The 20200-nt window shown below is 45.8% G+C and overlaps 2 protein-coding genes across 6 annotated transcripts in view; one reads left to right on the top strand and one right to left on the bottom strand.

Moving 5' to 3' along the window:
* Positions 1-16579, top strand: part of DLK2 (delta like non-canonical Notch ligand 2) — a 36610-nt gene extending 20031 nt beyond the window's left edge. The window contains exons 4-6 of the mRNA XM_054977132.1: positions 4583-4713; positions 11020-11164; positions 12938-16579. Of these exons, the coding sequence (XP_054833107.1) occupies positions 4583-4713; positions 11020-11164; positions 12938-13694 (1033 nt within the window). The 3' untranslated portion in view covers positions 13695-16579. The remainder of the gene's footprint in view (positions 1-4582; positions 4714-11019; positions 11165-12937) is intronic.
* A 1656-nt stretch (positions 16580-18235) lies between these two features.
* Positions 18236-20200, bottom strand: part of ABCC10 (ATP binding cassette subfamily C member 10) — a 49690-nt gene continuing 47725 nt past the window's right edge. For all 5 annotated transcript variants that reach the window (XM_054977075.1, XM_054977084.1, XM_054977093.1 and 2 more), the window contains one exon: positions 18236-18757. In XM_054977075.1, the coding sequence (XP_054833050.1) occupies positions 18622-18757 (136 nt within the window). In that variant the 3' untranslated portion in view covers positions 18236-18621. The remainder of the gene's footprint in view (positions 18758-20200) is intronic.

The following is a 20200-nucleotide window of genomic DNA, read 5'->3' as shown; positions in this document are numbered from 1 at the left end:
CAGATTTTTAAAAAGTATCACATACTTTAAGGATAAATTGCAATAACAACAACAAAAACCCATCAGTGCAAAACAGGTTTTAGGAAAACCAAAACAAACTGTAGGAGGACACAATTTTATCCTTAAGGTTTGAAACCTTAAAAAATCTATTTGCCTTCAGAAGCCAAAAGGGGTTAAAGAGTGTATATGAAAGGACCTTAGAGATTGCTCAGTGATAAGAGCCTCAGTGCAAGAACAGAAATATTACCCACGTACTCACTAATGTCTTCAAAATGAGGGGATCATACGTGTTATATATAGGAAAATAAATTTTGAAGACATTAGTGAGTACGTGGGTAATACTTCTGTTCTTGCACTGATACTTGTTTACCACGTCGCTCTCTGTTGTTAACAGTGATAAGAGCAGCAATGGTAGGGAAGCTTCCCTCCTCCTGCTCTTCCTCTGCCATGCCCAGTTATAGAGGTGCGCTGTGCATGTTCTGTGGTGCACTTTCATTTTGTGTAGGGTGCAGCACCAAGGTCCAGTGAACCTGGCCAGCACCCCCAGTGACCTAATCGTGAAGGAAAAGGTTTTGGTAACATATACCCTTTGTTTGATCATTGAACAAAACAATGTGAAAAAGTTTCATTAAAGGTAGAAAGTATGAAAACCATTGCTTCTGAATATAGCCACTGGAGCATTGTTTGTAACTATACAATTTCCAGTTATGATTGTGAATGAGCATCTCCAATTTGCCTAGTAAGCTGTTAGTTTCTTAAAAATTGTAAGCCCTCGGCTGTTTGGAATTTGTCTTCCATGTATTCTTCCTGCAGTCCTCGTTTGTGGGAATGGGCTGAGATTCCTCAGTAATTAGGAAGATGCAATCTGCCCATGTTTAGATTCCCACTCTTCTTGATTGCTATTTTCACATATATATTCCAGGGTCGAGGCATAGCAGTCAAAACAGGTTCCAGCGCTAAGCCATATGTCTAATTTCTGTACTTACAGTGTGCTGGCATATAAGAGTAGTAAAGGGGAGGCTTTAGAACCATCTCTGACAGCTAGTCTTCACCACTCGTTGCATTAAAATGGATTTACAGTACAAGTGTAATCCTGAGGAAGAGTTACTCATCCATCTAAGCTGATTGGCTTCAGTGTTCTCAGAAGGGTGGGATTCTACTAAGGATTGTTCTGTTAGCCTGCTGCAGTTGAGGATCAACCAAATGGGAAATGGAAAGATCTGTGAAGAAGTGTCTAGCTTTTTTAAAAAATTGCTAATGAGCACCCATGGTGACCTCTTGATTCAAATTGGGGCCGTAGCAAAGGGGTTCAAGTATTTCCAAAACTCAAACTGGCCTCAGGAGCTATTATACATACAAGTTGCCTGCATGCTGCCTGTATGTTTTTCCCAGTGGGGCAAGTATCACACCCTGGAGGAAGGAAGATTTGAGATTGAGAAAATTGTGTGGGTGGATTAAAAAAAAACAACCTCTCCTGGTGCCACAGCCCGACTCAGAACACACACACATGCACACCTGGCAGGTGCTATTTAACACTGAAAAATGTGCTGGAGATTCATTCATAGCTCTTCCAGTGTCTCCTCTGCTTTGACCCAAAGCTGCATTTTTTAGACCAGGAGTGGGGGGAAGGCCTATTGTGACCCATTGAGGAGACCACAGGCTGATGTCTAGTGCAGTACCAAGCACCTGCTGGTTTCTGCAGATTTTTGCAAAGAACGTTGGACTCCATACACCTTGGTGTGATTCTTCAAGGTACTTCTTGTGGTCTTAAGCAAGAGCACATCGTCAGGATCACCTTAACAGAGATCAGTCATGCCTTAAGTGTCAAGAAATCATGAATAATCATTCTTGTTTTGAAAATTTAAAACACCTCGGCAGACCAAGCAAATAAAAATAAACCACCTGTGATTAAAGGCAACCCACCACTGCTATACACTGAAGATCTTAGGGAATTAGTATTGGTACAGGTGAAATTCAAGCTGAACCATATAAAGAAGGGCAAATTTCTCCCTCTGAGATGTAATAGGGACAGAAATTCTGTGTTGGCCTTGGCTGTCATGGTTGTCCAGTGTAGATTAAATTAGTCTATCTGGGGGTCCCCTTTGAAGTTCTGATTTTTGTCTCTGCTTGGCTGAAAAGTTCATTATATACATGGGAATATTTTCCCCACTGGATTTGTGTGTGTGAAGAAGTCTTGTTTTGGTTGATCCTGTTGTAGTTGTGCAATCAGCAATGTGAGACAGAGCATCTGCTATCCCTCAGGAAAGTGCAGCTGTGCATTTTTCTTTGGTGCAAAGGTTATGAATTGACATTGTGCTAATATAACCTTAGGTATGGTGAATCATCCACATTGGAGCTGACTAGCTATAAGGCCCTGTGGCACTGAGCAGAGTATTGAACAGTACCATCTTGACGCTTGCTACTGTTTTGTTCTCCACTCCAGTATGTTCTCCATCTACTTAAAATAAATAGCAAAGATTGTTTTAGATTTTTGCATTTGACAATCCAAAAGTAGCCAGCTCTTCACCATTTAGTACAGAATAGCCTAGCACTGGCGCAAACGTATTCCCACGAAAACAATGTGGGTAGTATTGGGATGGACAAGGAACAGAGATAAAGAAACATTACTTTGCTCATTTTGCCCATCAAATGTCAATGATGTGTCACTTGTGATAAACCTGTCTGTTGGATACAGCCAATGAGAGAGCCTCATTTTTCCACTGATCTTTATCCACTCACCTATCAAAGGTATACAATTTCCTTACTAGTCAAAGTCAATGATTAGAAAAGCAAGCAGTGGTAGTTCGGGCCTGCTCTCTGGTTCTGCCTGTTCTTCATGCCTTTCTTCTTGTCCCCCTCCCTCTTTCTTCCCACCTATCTGCCACGGTTTTTTGTAAGATCCTCCTAATGCTCTTTTGAAGTGTAATTCCATATGGAGTAAGGGTAACTGAAAAAACTTATGGGTTTTCCTTCAAGGTTTATGAAGGCCTTAGGCCTGTAGCCAGAAATTTTTTGGAGAAGGACATGAGTACATTGGGCAAGGGTAGCATGGTCCCCATCCTAAACCCTTAGAATTACTGTACAGCACCAGATATTATAGGTAAGGGCAGGGCTTTTTTCCTGGGAAAAGAGGTGGTGGAACTCAGTGAGTTGCCCTCAGAGAAAATGGTCACATGGCTGGTGGCCCCGCCCCCTGATCTCCAGACAGAGGGCAATCTAAACTCCCCTCTGTCTGGAGATCAGGGGGCAGGGCCACCAGCCATGTGACCGTTTTCAAGAGGTTCCGGAACTCCGTTCCCCCGCATTCCCCTTGAAAAAAAATCCTTGGGTAAAGGTCTACCAATGTCATGGGATTATGTCAAGTTGGCTTGCAATTTAATGTAGATGATCGTTGCTCATGCAACTAATTACAACTTTGCAAGTGATGTCAAGGTGGTTCTTAGAGCTGAAACAGACGAGACGAGTTCCCTCAATTCAACCTGGGTTGAATTGCCTCAAGGTTTGACGGGAAATGTAGGCATTTCTCCTTCCCATCGTTCAGAGGAGGAGGGCTCCTCTCGCCCGGCCGCCACCGTTCCCAAGCGCGAGGGACTCGAGGAGCCTGGAAAGTGGCGGGGGGATGCTCTTAGGCTGGGGCGCGGCGGCGGTGGCGCTCTTGCTGCACCCCCCCCCACCCCAGCCTCTTCCTCTCATCCTCCTTCCTCTTGGCTTCCTTCTCCAGCGGCGAGAGAGGCGGCGGCAGTGGCGGCGAGCGGCGGCAGCAAGAGCACCGCCGCTGCGCCCCAGCCTAAGAGCATCCCCCCGCCACTTTCCAGGCTCCTCGAGTCCCTCGCGCTTGGGAACGGCGGTGGCCAGGCGAGAGGAGCCCTCCTCCTCCCCCCTCCTCCTCTGAGCGACGAGAAGGAGAAATGCCTACATTTCCCGTCAAACCTTGAGGCAATTCAACCCAGGTTGAATTGAGGGAACTCGTCTCGTCTGTTTCGGCTCTGAGTTAATGATTAAAACCAGATACTAGGCTCAGTGAAGCTGGGTTTTTCTGCCCCTACCTGTCTTCCTCTGGCCCCACCTATCCCTGAAGCAAATTTCCTACTGCAAACATAGGAGGCAACCCCAAAACAGTTTAAATTAGAGAGAAATATGTAAGAAAGAAACAAAGGGCACAAGAAAAAATAGTGATGGGACAGAGTTAGGACAGCATTAACTGACTCTGCTGGTGAATTTGTTGCTTCCCTCCTCCAGTCCCTCCCAAGCAATTAGGACAAAAACTGTCAGCACATTTCCCCTTCTATTTCTGCAATAAAAACAATAGAACTTGCTTAAAGAAAATAAAAGAGGGGGATTCAGAGGTGGGACATAATATTTCTGAGAAGCGTTGCCACCCAAATTCGTTTACCCCCGTAGCTACAGACATTCAACACCTTATCTAGGAAATGAAGCCAGTATGTCTAAATTAAAATTCAGTGCCCTAGAAGACATTATGCCTGTGATGCTACATAATTCCTCCCCCCCCCCCACATACACAAACACATGCTGTGTGGTTTTGCTTTTCTACTAGCCTTGATTTTCTCTTATTCTTTTGCAGATGTGACCCAGGTTGGGAAGGGAAATATTGTGAACAGTGTGTGAGGATGCTGGGCTGTACCCATGGAACATGCCATCAACCTTGGCAATGCATCTGCCAAAGTGGGTGGGCTGGCAAGTTCTGTGACAAAGGTAGGTCACTCCAGCTGGACAGGAGGATCAGAAAATCTTGTGTAAAGTTTGCATGAAAAAAGGAGATCAAAGGATACAATGCAAAAGGGAACAGTTCTCAATCCAAGCGTTCTGCATTATCACATGGACATCTGAGGATATGTCCCATGATCTCCTGAGTGTTCCGGATGCATTGGTTTGAATATCAGCGTGGGAGAGGACTAAGTGGAGTGTAATAACGTCAAAACATACCATAAGCCGCCCAATCTGTTGGAACTTTCATTTGTTGCTTCTTGCTGACTTGGAGCAACTGAAACATTTGTCCAAGGACCTCATCATACCTCTGGGGATGTGGTCAACCTTATGATACCACCATACTATGTTTTTCACCATTCTAGTGAGCTAACTGCCTAAACAGAAGAATGATGAAGGCTTACTAGTAGTAGCAGATTAGGTAACTTCTTATTTTCCATTATGAAATCTTCCCAAAGTGAATGGACATTGAGAGGGGACCAAATCACCCCCTATGGCTTGGGTAAAGAAATAGTCAAATGGTGAAATGAAACCACTTTGAATTGGGGCCCACATTTCCATGCCGTAGAATAGGCAAATGTCACATGACATTAGCGAGAGGCTGTGGCTCAGAGTACATGTTTTTCATGCAGATGATCATGGGTTCAATCTCTATCTCTAGTTAAAGGATGTCAGCTGGTTGTGAAAAAAGACATCTCTGCCTGTGACAGAGCTGAGCAGTTACAATGGACAATACTGAACTAGACTGACTAGTGCAAGGCTGTTTCATATATACAGGGCAGGGGGGATGCGTTGTTGTCGTCAACATGCATAAAGCTCAGTGTTTATAAATATCAAATGGAGAATTAATTATTGGAGGTGGACCTCCACAGCATTTAAGATCAGCCAGGCCATGCTTTAAGTTCTGACTTGACTGAAGGCCAGACTAGCCTACCCAAAAAACAGGACCATTGTCCATATTGTTTTTCGTCAGTTTAATTAACTGTTTAAACAGCTTAAACCTTAATAGTAGTAGCAGGTTAAATAATTTCCATTATGAGGTCATGGCTGTTTCTGCACACTCTTAAAGGCACGGCCCACTCACGGAACATTAGCAACATCTCTGTGTGCAAAAAGTTTGCGGCTGTTTGGCTTCCTTTTTTGGTGCCTTTTTTGTGACTGTGGAAAGTGCATTCCCAGAAAAGGAGCCAAAAAAATGGGAGCCAAACAACCCACAACCAGAGACGTCTGGACTCCTGGGGAAAAGCACCAGTGTTCAGTGAGTGGGCTGTCCCTTTAAGGGTGTGTGGAAATAGCCGTTGTCTAGGGCACTAAATATTGTGAAGGGACAAATCTACCACTATAGGATGGTTATTTGGCTTTTCATAAACAACTAAGGAAATTTTTGTTTCATTCTACATTTGGAAGGTAGCCCTTTGCTGTTTATAAAATCTCTGCTGTTCTGGATTCGTGAATTTAATAAATACATATTAAAAGATGCCAACCAGACCAAGGCAATGGAGGTCTCCCTGGCAGGTTTCTTCGAACAAAGGAAAAGATCATGAGGAAGAGTGGGAATTAAAAAATGAACACAGAACCTTCTTTCCTCCACAATCAGGTTCTCATTCCTAGGCTGACCTCACTATTCACAAACCTGCTAATCATCATCACTGTATTTAATTTGAGCCATTAAGTGAAAATCATCAGTTCCTCCCTGATGAAGGGGGCTCTCCCTAAACTTTTTAAGGAGGCAGCTCTTAGACCTCCAATCAAAAAACCTTCATTGGCTAGCGATGGGGTGCCCAAATGTAAGGAAGTCTCTAATTTACCTTTTAGAGGAAAGGTGATAAAGCATATAGTGGCAGAGCAGCTCTAGAGCTTCTTGGATGACACAGCTGCCCTTAACCCATTTCAATCTGGTTTCAGACTTGGATTTGGTACTGAGATGGTTTTAGGTGCTCTGGTGGATGATCTTCATTTAAAGTTAGACAAGGAACAATCTTCCCTGTTGATATTGCTCGATCTTTCAGCGGCCTTTGACAGAGATGACCACTCCATTCTCATTGAAGTTAAGGGCATGGCCCATTGGTGGTTTTATTCCTTTCTGTTTGAGTGGACAAAGAGTTTCCATCAGAGGTGCAGATTCAATCATGTGATATTTGTCTTTTGGAGTGCTATATCCATACTCTTTAATATATATGTGGCTGCTGAATGAGATCGTCTAGAGCTTTGGGGGTTGGGTGTTATCAGTATGCAGATGACAACTCAGCTCTATACTTCATTATCCAAGCCTCCAGATGCATCTGTCTTGATTCTGAACTGGTGCTCTGAGGCTGTAGTCAGGTAGCTAAGGTAGAAGAAGCTGAAGCTGAATTCAGACAAGACAGAGATAATGCTGGTCAGAAAAGCTGATGTTCTAGAGGGATTGAAACCACTTGTTGTAGGCAGAGTGAAGTTGGTTATGAGCAGATTAAGAGCTTGGTGGGGTGCGAGTCGTGAACCCTGCCTTGCTCTTTGAAAAACAGGTTGGCATGGTGGCTAGGAGCACCTTCTTTCAGCTGTATCTGGTTTTCTGACTCTCTCATTACCTAGACTGTGCCAATCTGGCCACGCTGATTCACGTTTCTGTAACCTCACAGGTGATTTACTAAAACATGCTGTACATGGGGCTGCTTTAGAAATTGCTGTCCCCCCGGTGGGGGGGATCCCCCACTCCCACCCTCCACCCCTGCCACCACTTAACTGGCCGGTGGAGAGGGAAAAGGCAGGGAACAGGCCTCCAGGGCACACTCCTGGGGTGGTATGATGACATCACTCCCGGGAGAGACGTCATCACGCGGGGCTGGGAGCATTCCTGAGCTTCGCATGGGCCTGCATGATGATGTCACTTCCCAGAAGTGATGTCATCATGCAGGCTCAGGAGAGCACACGTGAGAGAGAACAGGTCCTCCCCTCCCCTGCTCCTGACAGGAGGGTAAGGGGACCTGGCAACTCTACCCTGAAAACTAATCAGAAACTACAGATGTTCCAGAATGCCTCTGGGGACATATGTTGCCTCTTTTGAAATATCTACATTGGTTGTCAGTCTGTGTCTGAGCTCAATTGTTGGTTATGACCTTTAAAGTCCTTCACAACCTCGGACCCACATACTTGAACGACCACCTCTTTTCATGTGTCCCTGAGCACCAACTACAATCATCAGCTATATGTTGATGATTCCGCCTGTTAGGGTGGCCTGTCTGGCATCAACCATAGCTTGGGTCTTTTCCATTGTGGCCCCTGCTCTGTGAAATGGGCTTGTTGAGGAGGTAAGGAGAGCCCCCACCTTGGGAGAGGTGCAAAGCCTGTCTGTTTGCCAGGGCTTTTGAGGGGGTTTGAATGGCAGACATATTTTGAGAAGGAGAGGGAAAGGGATTTGAGGATTGTTGTTTTATTTTGGTTTTAACTGTAATATACTATTGTTAGCCTCCTTGAACTACAAGGAAAGGTGGGAAATACTTTTCAACATGGCACGATTTATGGAAACTTAAACCCAGAGATCAGAGTTATGAATGGATAAGACAGATCTTTCTCCAAACCTGAAAAATGCCAGTTTTACAGAAAAATATGAAAGCTGAAATCTAGGACCCTTCTTAGTGGGCTGCTGGCCTCTTCCCCCACCTGGGCTGTGCCTAGGGCAGCCAGGTCCCCTTACCCTGCCAGTGGGAGGGGAGGAACCTGGCACTTACCATGAAAATGTTGTCCGGAAGTGATGTCATTGCGTCCAGCGGTGAGCATGCTGCCGTGCTTCACTGGGGGCAATTTGGGCCCCTGTGAAGAGCAGGAGCATGCCTGCCGCTGGGCATGACAACATCATTCAAGGAAGTGACATTGTGGCTGTTCGGGAGCGTGCCTGATGTGTGCTGGCCTGGGAGGTTTTTTGCCTCCTGGGCCCATTACCTGGGCCACCCCCACCAGCCCAGGTGAGTGGTGGTGAGGGGTAGAGGCTGGGAGCAGGGAATCCCTTGTCCCCACTGGGGGACTTGGCAGCCCTAGTTGTGCCAGACCAGTGGCAGAAGGGTTAAGTTTGGCCCATACAAGCCCCACACAAGACAGGGGAGACAGTGCCTGAGTTGGCCCATCTGAGCCCTTCACAAGGCAAAGGGAGGGAGGTGGTACCTGGCTCAGCCCACCTGAGCACTGAGGGATATGGTGCCTGAGCCACCCGAGTCCCTCCCAAGTCAAAGTGAGGGAAGTGGCACCTGGCTTGGCCTGTAGGAGGAGAGGGAGGCAGTGTCTGGTTGACCTGCCTGAGCCCTGCATAAGGGAAAGGAGGCTGCACCCAGCCCACCCAAAACAAGGGAAGTGGCTTCTCCCACCCCCCGCTTTTGCCAGCCTCTGTCCCCCTGCACTGTTCACCTGGCTAGCAGGGGGGAAAGGCACCAGGAAATGGAGGATGCAAGCCTGAAGCATTCATTTTCAGTGTGACATAGAGCCAAAACACACGAGAAGAAATACCTAGATTCAGCACGTGTTCTCTTACCTCAAGGTTTGCCGGGATCTGTAGGCATCCTGGAAGCTTAAAGTTTAGCATTTACAGAGCAGCAGGAAGGGAAATACAGGTGCCTGTATTTCCCTTCCCCTTCCTGCTGCTCTGTAAATGCTAAACTTGTTCTCTTACCTCAAGGTTTGTTGGGAAGTGTAGGTGTCTTGGCAGCTTAAAGTTTAGCATTTACAGAGCAGCAGGAAGGGGAAGGGAAATACAGGCGCCTGTATTTCCCTCTCTGCTGCTCTGTAAATGCTAAACTTTAAGCTTCCAGGACACCTACAGATCCCGGCAAACCTTGAGGTAAGAGAACACGTGCTGAATCTAGGTATTTCTTCTCGTGTGTTTTGGCTCATAGAGGGTTGCCCGGGTGTGTGTGGGGGTGATTCTCTAAAAATTGGCACCAACTATATGTTTTGGGTCAATTTTTAAGAATTTGCCACTGTTGCAGCCCATCATGTCTGTGTCATACTAGAAATGACATTTTCCAGCAACTTGGGCAGACATACACAGGTGAATACCCACTGCTCGCTCACCCCCACCCCCTGGTTTGGTCTCCAGGGGACCTGGCAACCCTGAATCAGTTAGGCAGACGGTCTCTTCTTCTCTCCCTCTTTTGGGGGGGTGCAGCTAGAGCAGATTGGGAAAGGGGACCTTTTCTAGGGCTATTTTTCACTCCCAGCCTACTTTTGCTCACTGTTGTTGTGAGGGTAAAATGGCTAAGATAATGTTGTAAGCTGTTTTTTGTCCCTGTTATGGAGAAAGATGAGGTATAAAGTAACTAAAAATATAGCTGAATATGCAGGGCAGATAAAAGGTAGAGGAGGGTGGATGGGGCAGGGAGGGATGGTGAAAAGGAAGCAAAGAAGGGTTAGGATCTGGAGGTTGTCAGGAGGAAGGAAAAAAGAAATTATGTGGAGGAGTTGATTCAGAGAAAAATGAGGTGCCCCTCTCCAGTCCTTGCAAATTCCTCACTGCACAACAGAGCCTGGCTCAGCCTGTGCGACTGGGCTACAGCTTTCCTGGGTAAACGCTGCCAGGGGGAGGGAAAGCTGAAGAGGGGTGGGGGGGTCATATAAAGGTAGGTTGGCTGGTGGGTGGGAAGAAAAGAAGAAAGCAGAAGGGGAAAGATTGTGGGGTCTTTCCGGGAAGAAAAGAGGAAATAGTGGGGGAGAGGAAAATGAGATGCTGTTCCTTGTTAAATTAGCAGCTATCAAACCCAGGAACCATTTTAATCCTAAGCCATTGCACAGGTCTCACTTTTTATAGTTTTCTATCTCTGTAGTCACCAGATGCAAAGGAACGAATTTAGTTGGGTGAGCTTTGCTATGTACTGAAACTCATTCACAGGAAAAGAGCAAGCAAGCTCTGTTGCCCTTTGTTGTCTCCTGCTGCTCCCCTCTACATGTTTTTCTTGTTGAAAAATAATAAAATGATGAGCCATGTTAGGTCAGGATGTGACCACCTTTGGATCCTGATCTAACAGCTGTAAACCAGTGTGCTAAGGAATACACACATTGGATCTGTTCCCTGTTTGCAGAAAGGTTGTATACCTCCTTGCCACAGCTTTATGTAACTCCCAGATACATCCATTAGCTGTTCCGTACTCAACAGGCCTGGCTGGACTGGTATGGCTTCCACTTGTATAGCTTTGTCCTATCTTAGTTTCATCATAGCTTTCTTCTCTCATGCCAGTCTGAGAAGTACGTAAGATATGCATGCAATATATGCACATGGCATGAATGTCTTCACTTTTGACTTGCAGGTGCTCCTTTTATTTGTTTTTCCAGATGTGCATATCTGTGAGCACCAGACCCCCTGCCAGAATGGAGCCCAGTGTGTTTATGACCGAGATGGGGAATATTCCTGCCTGTGCCTTGAAGGATTCCATGGAAAGGACTGTGAGCTGAAGACAGGGCCATGTGAAAAGGCAGGGTGAGAGATTGTAGCAGAAATAGATGGGGATGAGCAGAAGAGCTTCTTAAACTTGGTTAAAGTAAGCTCCACTGCTTGAAGAAAATACCGTCTGACCCAAGCATCTGTCTATAGGGAAGTTTTACAATGTATAGTCAGAGGACCTCTTTTCCCTGCAGTGCTTACATCTGGGCCCAGGGCCGGATCGAGGGGGGGCAAGGGGGGTAGTCTGCCCCCGGCGCCACCAAGGAGGGGGCGCCGGGAGCAGCTGCCAGAGGGCACAGGCAGCAGCGCGGGCAGCCTCGCAGCCCCCCGCGCTGCCTTTCGCCTGCCTCGCAGGACAGGGGGTGGCCGGCTTGCTGTGCACACCCTGTCCTGCAGGGCAGGCAAAAGGCAGTGCGGGGGGCTGTGGGGCCGCCCGCGCCATTTGCCTGCCCTGCAGGACAGGGGGCAGCCAGCCGCCCCGTCCTGCAGGGCAGGCGAATGGTGCGGGTGGCCGCGCTGCCTTTTGCCTGCCCTGCAGGGCAGGGGGTGCCCGGGATGACCGAAGTGATGTCATCACGCAGTGCGGGGAGCATGCGCGTGCACTGTGCGCGTGCGTGAGGTAGCCAGCCAAGGGTTGCCCCAGGCGTGGGCAACCCTAGATCCGTCGCTGTCTGGGCCTACAATTGGGGCTGACTTCCCAGCTTCTCCCTTCAACACAGGCTGCAGGGAATGAAGGCTGAGCTTTTTAGCATTCAGGTGTGCAGAATACCATATTGATAGGAAAGCCAGAATGGTTACTGCACAATTGGAGGCAGGACTCCTGCCTCTTGGATAGCCGTGTAGAACGGGACTGTGGTGGTAACACTTGTTTCCATTGCAACTGATTGCAGAGCTTCCAGTAAATGCACAAAGGCAGGAACGTTGGAAATTGCTGTGTGGATGTCCCCAAAATAAAAACAGAAACCAATTCGGCAGGGAGCATTCACTTTATTTCCCCAAGCTAGTGCCAGGCAAATCAGAGTGAAAGATCAATGCCAAGTTCATCTGTAGATTGCATTAAGGCCTCAGGGTGAGGAAGGTCTTGGAAAAAATAGAAAGTGCATCCTGGCCCTCAGCACCATCAATCAATACAAAAAGGAGGTAGGCCATATATTCTCTGTAGATGGCACTGTTACAGTGATAGGCAGGAAGCATGGTAACATACTGCCTCTTGGTCCAGTAAAGACATACCATACTACAGATCTGATGTGGGAAGGACTTCTGTGAAGTTACCTGCAGAGGCACAAGTCCCAGGAGGGCAGGCGGGCCTGCCTTACATTCTCAGAACAATGATCGAGCAGCTTTTACTCTGTAAATGGTAGAATGCTACACAGAAACCGTAATTATTTATAAATAAATGTGTACGATATTCAGCCTTCTGTATAGTACAAAGCAGCCAGTGTGGTGCGATGTTAGAGTGTCAGACTAGCATCTAGGAGACCCAAGTTTGAACTCTCCACTCTGCCATGGAAGCAGCTGTGTTCCCAGTCACACATTCTCAGGGTTGTTAGGATAAACTGGAGTAGTGGAGAATGATGTATGCCACTTTGGATTGCTATTGGTGAGAAAGACCGGATATAATTGAAGTAAATACATCCCAGTTGTCAAAAGTGAGAGATGCAAAATCCGTACGACCTACAGATTCTGCTCCAGAAGCCTCCTGACACTTATTTTTTTAAAAAATCAAACAGTGAATACAAGATACATCTGGGTGAGTTTACTGGGTACGGTATTTGCAGGTTTTGTTATATATCTGCTCTCTGATTTCAGGTTTCCATGCAAGAATGGTGGACTGTGCCAGGATAGAAATGGCTTTGCCAGCAACTACACTTGCAAGTGCCTGGCAGGATTCATTGGTTCACATTGTGAGATTGATGTCGACGACTGCCTGATGCGTCCCTGTGCCAATGGTGCCACTTGTCTTGATGGCATCAACCGCTTCTCCTGCCAGTGCCAGGCAGGCTTTGAAGGACGTTTCTGCACCATCAACATGGATGATTGTGCCAGCCAGCCATGCAGAAATGGGGCAAAGTGTTATGATCGCATCAATGATTTTGATTGCTTATGTCCTGATGGATTTGTTGGCAAATCCTGTGAGCTCCCTGCTCCAGATCCAACTTGGGTCACCACATTTCAGCCTGATCTTAATGGCGTTGTGAAAAGCACAACCAGCAGTGACCTTTGGACAACTCAATCTGAGCCAGTTAGGATTGTGGTTACTGGGAAACTGCTCACTGACAACAGTGAGAAACCAAACGGGGGAGGGCTGCTAATCTCTGTGAAAGAGGTGGTGACACAGCAGGACTCGGGGCTGAGTCAGTCACAGCTGATTTTAGTGCTGGTGTTTGGTCTGCTCACATTCATGCTGGTCTTGGTGACTGTTTTGTTGCTGCTGAAGAATTGGCAGAGGGGGCGCCGGAGGTGCCAAAGCCCCACTTACTCTGCACGGAAACTTCAGGACCAAGAGTGTCAAGTGGGAATGTTAAGTACAGTCTTGATAGAACCCAGGAAAACAACAGAGCTGTAGGAACCCAGAGTTGGACCCTGGCCCATCGACATACACCCTGGCCCATCTACATACATCCCATGTCCTGGAGCAGTTCTGGCTGCGTATCTCCAAAGTACTGAAGGGCTCCAGTAGAACTTAAGTTCGTGAAACAGCAGAAAGGAGGATTCCTACAAGGTAGCAAATCCTTGTTTGAAAGCAAGAGTCCTTGAAAGTGGGCAGCTTAAGGCCCTGGCGTGGGGACACCAGCTTACCAAGAGAGCCAAAGGAGATGCTGGGTTACAATCACTTGGTGTTGGAAAGAGCAAGATGGATGTGGTTCCATCCCACATGCACAAAAGAGAGAAATGAGGCCAAGCACACCAGAGCAGGTTGTAGGAGCCAAAATTCGGTTAGACCCTTGGACATCTGGTAACTCTTGGTCTGTGACATTGGAAGTGTTGTATGGCCTATCTTTTTACACAAGGGGGCTTAGAGACTGCTCTGTGTATGCCGCACTGCTAGAACTCTGGCCAGATAATCTGGGATTCCCATTCTCAGCAGAGGTCTGCAGTCCGTTTCAAACACCATGAGGTCACCTGAGGGGCTTGTGGTGCCATGAGCTGATTTGCTGACTGCACTGATTGTCCAGGCTCGTATCTTGCCCATTCTACCCTGTACTGTGTCCTTTCCCCATGTGGTTACAAATGTTTGGTACTTCTACGACTTACGACATGTCTTACCACTGCCCTCTATCAAACCATCTCAGCAGGTTTGTTAGTGATTTCACACCATGCTACTTCATTATGCCAATGCTTCAGTCTCTCAGCTGTGGTGTCAGGGAGGGGCAAAAGTACACACAAAGCCAGTATATCCTCTGTCTATCCCAACTGACCTCGTCTTCCCAATTGCCAGAATTGAAACATGTGCATGCAGCTGGAAATTGTGGCCTGATTTATTCAATAATAATCCCATTTCCAAGGCTTTTCTTCTGCTCTGAGAATATCAGTATGGAAGAGACTTAGACAAAAGCATGATGACACTTTCAATACCACCTGAAGAATTTTGGTTTCCACAAACAAAAGCAAGATTCAGGCTAACTCTAGCTCCTGTGGCAGCTTTTATGGAGACAGAATAATGTACAGCTATGTCAAGTTGTGGAGAAGAAATGTATTTTCAAGGGGTGTGACAAGCACCATGAACCCCCGCCCCCCATCTTCCACCTTTTTTGTGTTGATGCTTGTTTGCAGCCATTGTTTTCCTCCATCCGCTGCCGCTTTTTCTTCACTGTATGGTAGTGAATGTGATGTCACAGAATGAATCAGATTAGTTACATGGTGATGGCAGTGATGGTAAAGGAAACCACATTGCCCTCAGTGTGAAGCCCCAGTCCAGCTGAGTCAGCCTGCACGTTCAGCTGCAACACTCATCTAATTCAGAACCCTATTTCCCTCTGTGTATATATTTCTACCCAGTTTGACTACCTCACAGGGCACTTCGATGGAAAGGTTTTTCTGGAATGAATAGAGCTGGCTTTGGGGCTTCAGCATGAGGGCAACACAACTTTATTGCCATGGCACAGCCAATCAGGGAGTGTTGGGCCTTATTGTCAAGGCAGTGGGGGCAAATTCCCTCTCCCCATGACCTGTTTTGCTCCCTTTTGAGACCCTAGTCTGAAAGATCAGAGGGGAAAAAGGAGGCTGCTTTCTGAGTGGTGTGAAAATATATATGAAATTCCCTCCTCGTATTTGAACTGAACTCTAAAAAGATTACCTTGCTTTCAAATCAGCCATTATATCATAATGAAGCACATTTTAGTCCCGAGTGGCAGTTGAGGGGAGGCCATTTGTGTGGCAAGTATAACCCATTCTGTAGCCTTTGTTCTACTTCAGAATGCTCATTCTCCATGCTGCAAACAGACCTCTCAGAATAGGCTCTGGTTTGGGCCTCGTGTGTGGCATTTTCTTATTCACTAGCACCCTCTTCCCCTCCCTGTATTAGAACTATACAAGCCCCCCATTTCAATGGCCAAGGAACTACCAGAAATGTGTTTGGAAATAGGAGATAAGCAAAAAAAGGAGAGGGGAAGAAGGGGGTCGGGTGGGATGGAAATTTGACCAGAAAGATTATTTTTGTAATACACAGTTGATGAATGATGCAACTTTATAAAATAAAAACCAAAAGACTAGAACTACTGCCTTTCTGCCCCCTCCTCTAGACTTTAACCCACCTAACTTCTAAATAGAGAGAAATAAAGAGGTGTTGCCTTAGTTCCAGATTTGGGGATAATGATTTGCCATTTTGATTGTCTCAAAGATACTGATAGAATCTCTCAAAGTGCTATACAATGCTGCAACTGGAAAGTTGACTCACTCCATGGCTAAGTCAGGGGTGGTGGTGGTGGTATTAACTTGCACTTCTCTTGACCAAACCCAGCGCAGTAGACTTTGCAACTTATGATGACGAGTGCAATGAGAAAACAGCACCATCACAAATAGAAAGCAAGAACATCTGCCTTATGCTCATCTGTTCGAAGCTTTGTTCAGAGATGAGAAGCTTTCCAGTTCTATCAGATTAGTCCTACAGCAGCACCTGCATTCTTTCTTCTCCAAGTGTCAGGCTCAGAATGCATACATATATACATGATAACTACTTCTGCCTCAAGGGCTACCAGTGGTGGATTCTCTGGCTTAAGTGGGACCCAAGTAGTACTGAAAGATCTTACGATCCAGTCTGTTTCTCAGCTCTTGCTGTCTAAGGGGAAGAATTGCATGTGGAGGAACATAATGTCTTAGGCATTACTTACATGGGACCATATTACAGGAATTAAGTAGAACCAGGAAGAAAAATATATACTGTATTGTACTTTTTTTTTTGTATTGTGCTCTTTTTGAGTGGATTCCACTCTCTTCTGTCTGTCACAGAAATACCAGGGTATGGGCTTTGAATTAGTGCCTCCACAGCTATTCAAGCACCTCTGCCCTCTACAAGTATGAGTAACAACAATGAGAACTGTTGCTTTTCTTTGGATAACATATATAAAAAATAGAAGATCAGTATCTTGCAGCTGCAACTTACTCTTTGAGTAGCAGAGGCATATTTCTACTACCAGTAGCATTTCTCTTCTGCAGCCTTGCGCATTAAACCCTGAATTTCATCCCCCCCACTCCCAGCATGGCCATAGGAAATATCCTTAATAGGAAGCAGAGGTCTTCTGAACTCTATAAATGCAGGAGGAATTAGTTTCTCAAGGAGTCAAAATTGCATGTGGACTATGTGTCACAGGGAACATTTCCAGTTTCTCATTTTCAGAGAATCACTGCAGTGTAATATTTCTTAGGGTGTGAACCAAGAAGCTCCTGGTTCAAATCTTATCTCCACCATGAACTCCCTAGGTGAAGTTAGACAAGCCCCACACTTTCAGCTTCAGCCCCCTGCCACCAATTTGCAGTATGAAGATGATAATATGGGCCTATTTTACATATTTATACAGCAACTGGTTGGCCATGGTCTGAAACGAGCGCAACTAGATGGACCAGGAGGGCACTTTTGTTCAAAGTTTTAACACTAGCAGCTGACAGGCACTGTCCAAAATCAAGGTGTGGTGGCTACGCTCCAGATGTTGGCATAACAAAGTATGCACACTGGACCATCTCCATCCTCTCCATAGCCGCTCTCAAAACAGTAACTTCGTTCCATCAGTAACTAAAAATCTCTACATGCAGCCGTAAAGTAGCCTTCTGCCTTAAAGCCTGGGTCTTGGAGGGTTTACAATCTCAGTCTAAGAAAATAAAGCGATGGAGAAGAGATAATACAAGACTTGATAATGAAATAATGAGGGTTGTGTACAATAATAACTAGAAATAACATGCTGTATCAAGAAAAGCTGGATTGTGTAATCAAGTGTATATATCTGCAGATTCTGCATGCGTTGCTCAGGTTCTGCTAGATATGAAAAAGCTATGTGGAACACTGCTTCCCCTCCCACCAGTTTTTAAATTTTTTTATATGTTGGCCCCAGTCTTTTATGCATCTCTTTACAGGCCTAAAAGCTAGAAGTTAGCTCCTGGGATTTTTTTTTCTTTTAAAAAATAAATTTTCAGCAAGGCAGCATTCTGTATTCAGTACCAATATCCACACTTCTGTCCTGCAGCTACCACATCTACAGAGCCTTATCTAAAGAGACTGAGACCAGAGAAGGTGTTTCAGACATGGGAAACACCATAAAACAGAAGAATGGAAGGAGAAAAAAAAGGTAATGGATAGGTTTGAGCACAGCAAAGGGAGTGGAGAAAGAATGAGAGAAAATGAGTTGGGTGATATCTTTTATCAGAGTTATTTCAATAAACTTCCCTGAAATACCTGCATCAAGTCCAGACAAGTAGACAACTCCAGGTAGGGAAAAAGATGTGCCAGGAAATCAGACAGTTAAGCAAAACTGCTTGAGGAACAAGCTGCTATGTTTTCCTTAGAATTACAGACCAAGAGAACATAAAGATGAAATAGTAGGGGGGAGGAATTGTCCATTGGGAAAGTGGAGGGGGTGTGAATGAGTGGTAGGCAGTGGTGAAGAGTCAGAAGGATGATTCTTAAGAAGATCAAATTGTATATTTATTTTAAAAACACCAGCCTCGTTATGCTTGTTTGCCTGATTTTTTTGTGCAAAAGCCATTTTTGATCTACACACACTTCTTAACCCTCCCCAAGTGTCATCTCCCCTTCTGCCTAGGCGCAATTCTCCTGAGTCTGTGGTACAGAATGTATCACCTACTGAAACCCTCTTCTGTCAAGGGAGAACATTCCTGCATCTGCTCACAAGTAACAAGCAAGATAACCAGTATATTCTGGAATGCATGCTCCCCTAAGCAACGGATGGAGGGGAATGTCAGGGGAGGGGCCACACGCCAGAGGGGAAGGCTCACAAGCATGAGGTGCTGATCACCACATCTTAAAGAGTCTGCAGGGGGGGTCACTGCTGCCCACTGTGTAGCAGGTGCTGAAACATGGAATCCTGCTTCTTGCTGAGAACAGCAGGAGAATCAAACTCAGCCACCTTCCCAGCATGCATCACCAGCACTCGGTCCGAATCCAAGATGGTGTTCAGCCTGGTAGGAAAAGACAACAGATTGAGCGACACAAGCTTTATCTAGTAGAAACTTCAAGTGCTACCTTCCCTTTATTGTAATAAAGTTGGGTGTGTGTGTGTGTGTGTGTGTGTGTGGAGGGGGGGGTCACTCCCTGCTAAAACGGCCACCTTGCCATAAGCATTTAATATTGATATGTAACTGGCACTCACTTTTTCAGAGATCTAATTCTCATAAACAGTTAAGGTGGTAAAAGGATTTGTAAAGTGGAGAAACAATCATGTGTCTTGTACTATGATTTGATACCAGGTTTGCCTACTCCTGCTTTGGGAATTGCTGGAGATTTAGAGGCAGAGTCTGGCAGGCAGAGTTTGGTAGGGGGAGGACCTCAGCGGGATTGAGATGTCATACAGCCCCCCTCTGAAGCTACTATCTCCTCCAGAGGAACTGTAGACTGGAGATCAGTTGTAATTCCAGGAGAACTCAAGGTCCAACCTTGAAGTTGGTACTACTAATTGGTACAGGAAAGAGGTTTACAATCTCATCAGCTCATAAGAATTAGGACTAAGCAGCTTTAGGGATAAAAGACTGAAAGACAAAGGTGGCCATCTTATGCACTCTTATTTAGGAGCAGATTCTACTGAACTTAGTAGTCTTCAAATTCATTTCTACAGCATCTTAATATTCTGAAAAAGCTCTCAACCATCTACAAGCACTACAGAGTTTAAAGCACAGATCTACAGCTTCTAGTTATTCTGCAACAGCCCCTGGTGGGCAAATCGAGTTATAAACAAATGCTCCTCAACCATGGTGCAGAACTCCAAGGATTCCCACCATTCTGTTTAGGTTGTATTCTGATGAAGGTCTGAAGGAGAATGAATCTAGTGGATTTCTCTTTAACACAGTCTGCACACAGTTTTATGCTATGTATGTCTGTACACACACACACACACACACACCTATGCAGCAGAGCTCCTAACTAAAACTATACATTTGTTATAGATGGCAGCATTGTTGTTCTAATCCATATTTTATCCTTGACTGACCTGTGCAACTGTAGTGCATAGGACCCAATTGTTTTCTTTGCTATGTTCAAGGAATGATAGATACACAGTTCTTTTGGAAGATAAAGTAATCTGTAGCCCTGTCGTATATACTGGCCCAGGGACTGAGATGTTGACTGAAGGTTCTTCATTGTACTCCCACCACGTGAAGTACAATGGGTAGCTATGAGAGAGAGGGCCTTCTCAGCAGCAGTGCAATAACTCTTCTAAAGTTCCCTCCTCCAGAGGGAGGATTGCCTTGCCCACTTCTGTGATGATGATATTCACCCACACACACAGAGACACGCACATTTTACAGAGACCTTTACGAGATGTGCTATAGCTTTAGTAGTTGGGTTGATCTTAAATCTTTTAGTAATGTTGGTTTTAAATGATGCTGTTGAAAGCAAAGCTGGGGCTG

Source organism: Eublepharis macularius, chromosome 1 (genome assembly GCF_028583425.1).
Source record: "Eublepharis macularius isolate TG4126 chromosome 1, MPM_Emac_v1.0, whole genome shotgun sequence".
NCBI lineage: Eukaryota > Metazoa > Chordata > Lepidosauria > Squamata > Eublepharidae > Eublepharis > Eublepharis macularius.
This window is presented reverse-complemented; position numbering and strand designations above follow the sequence as displayed.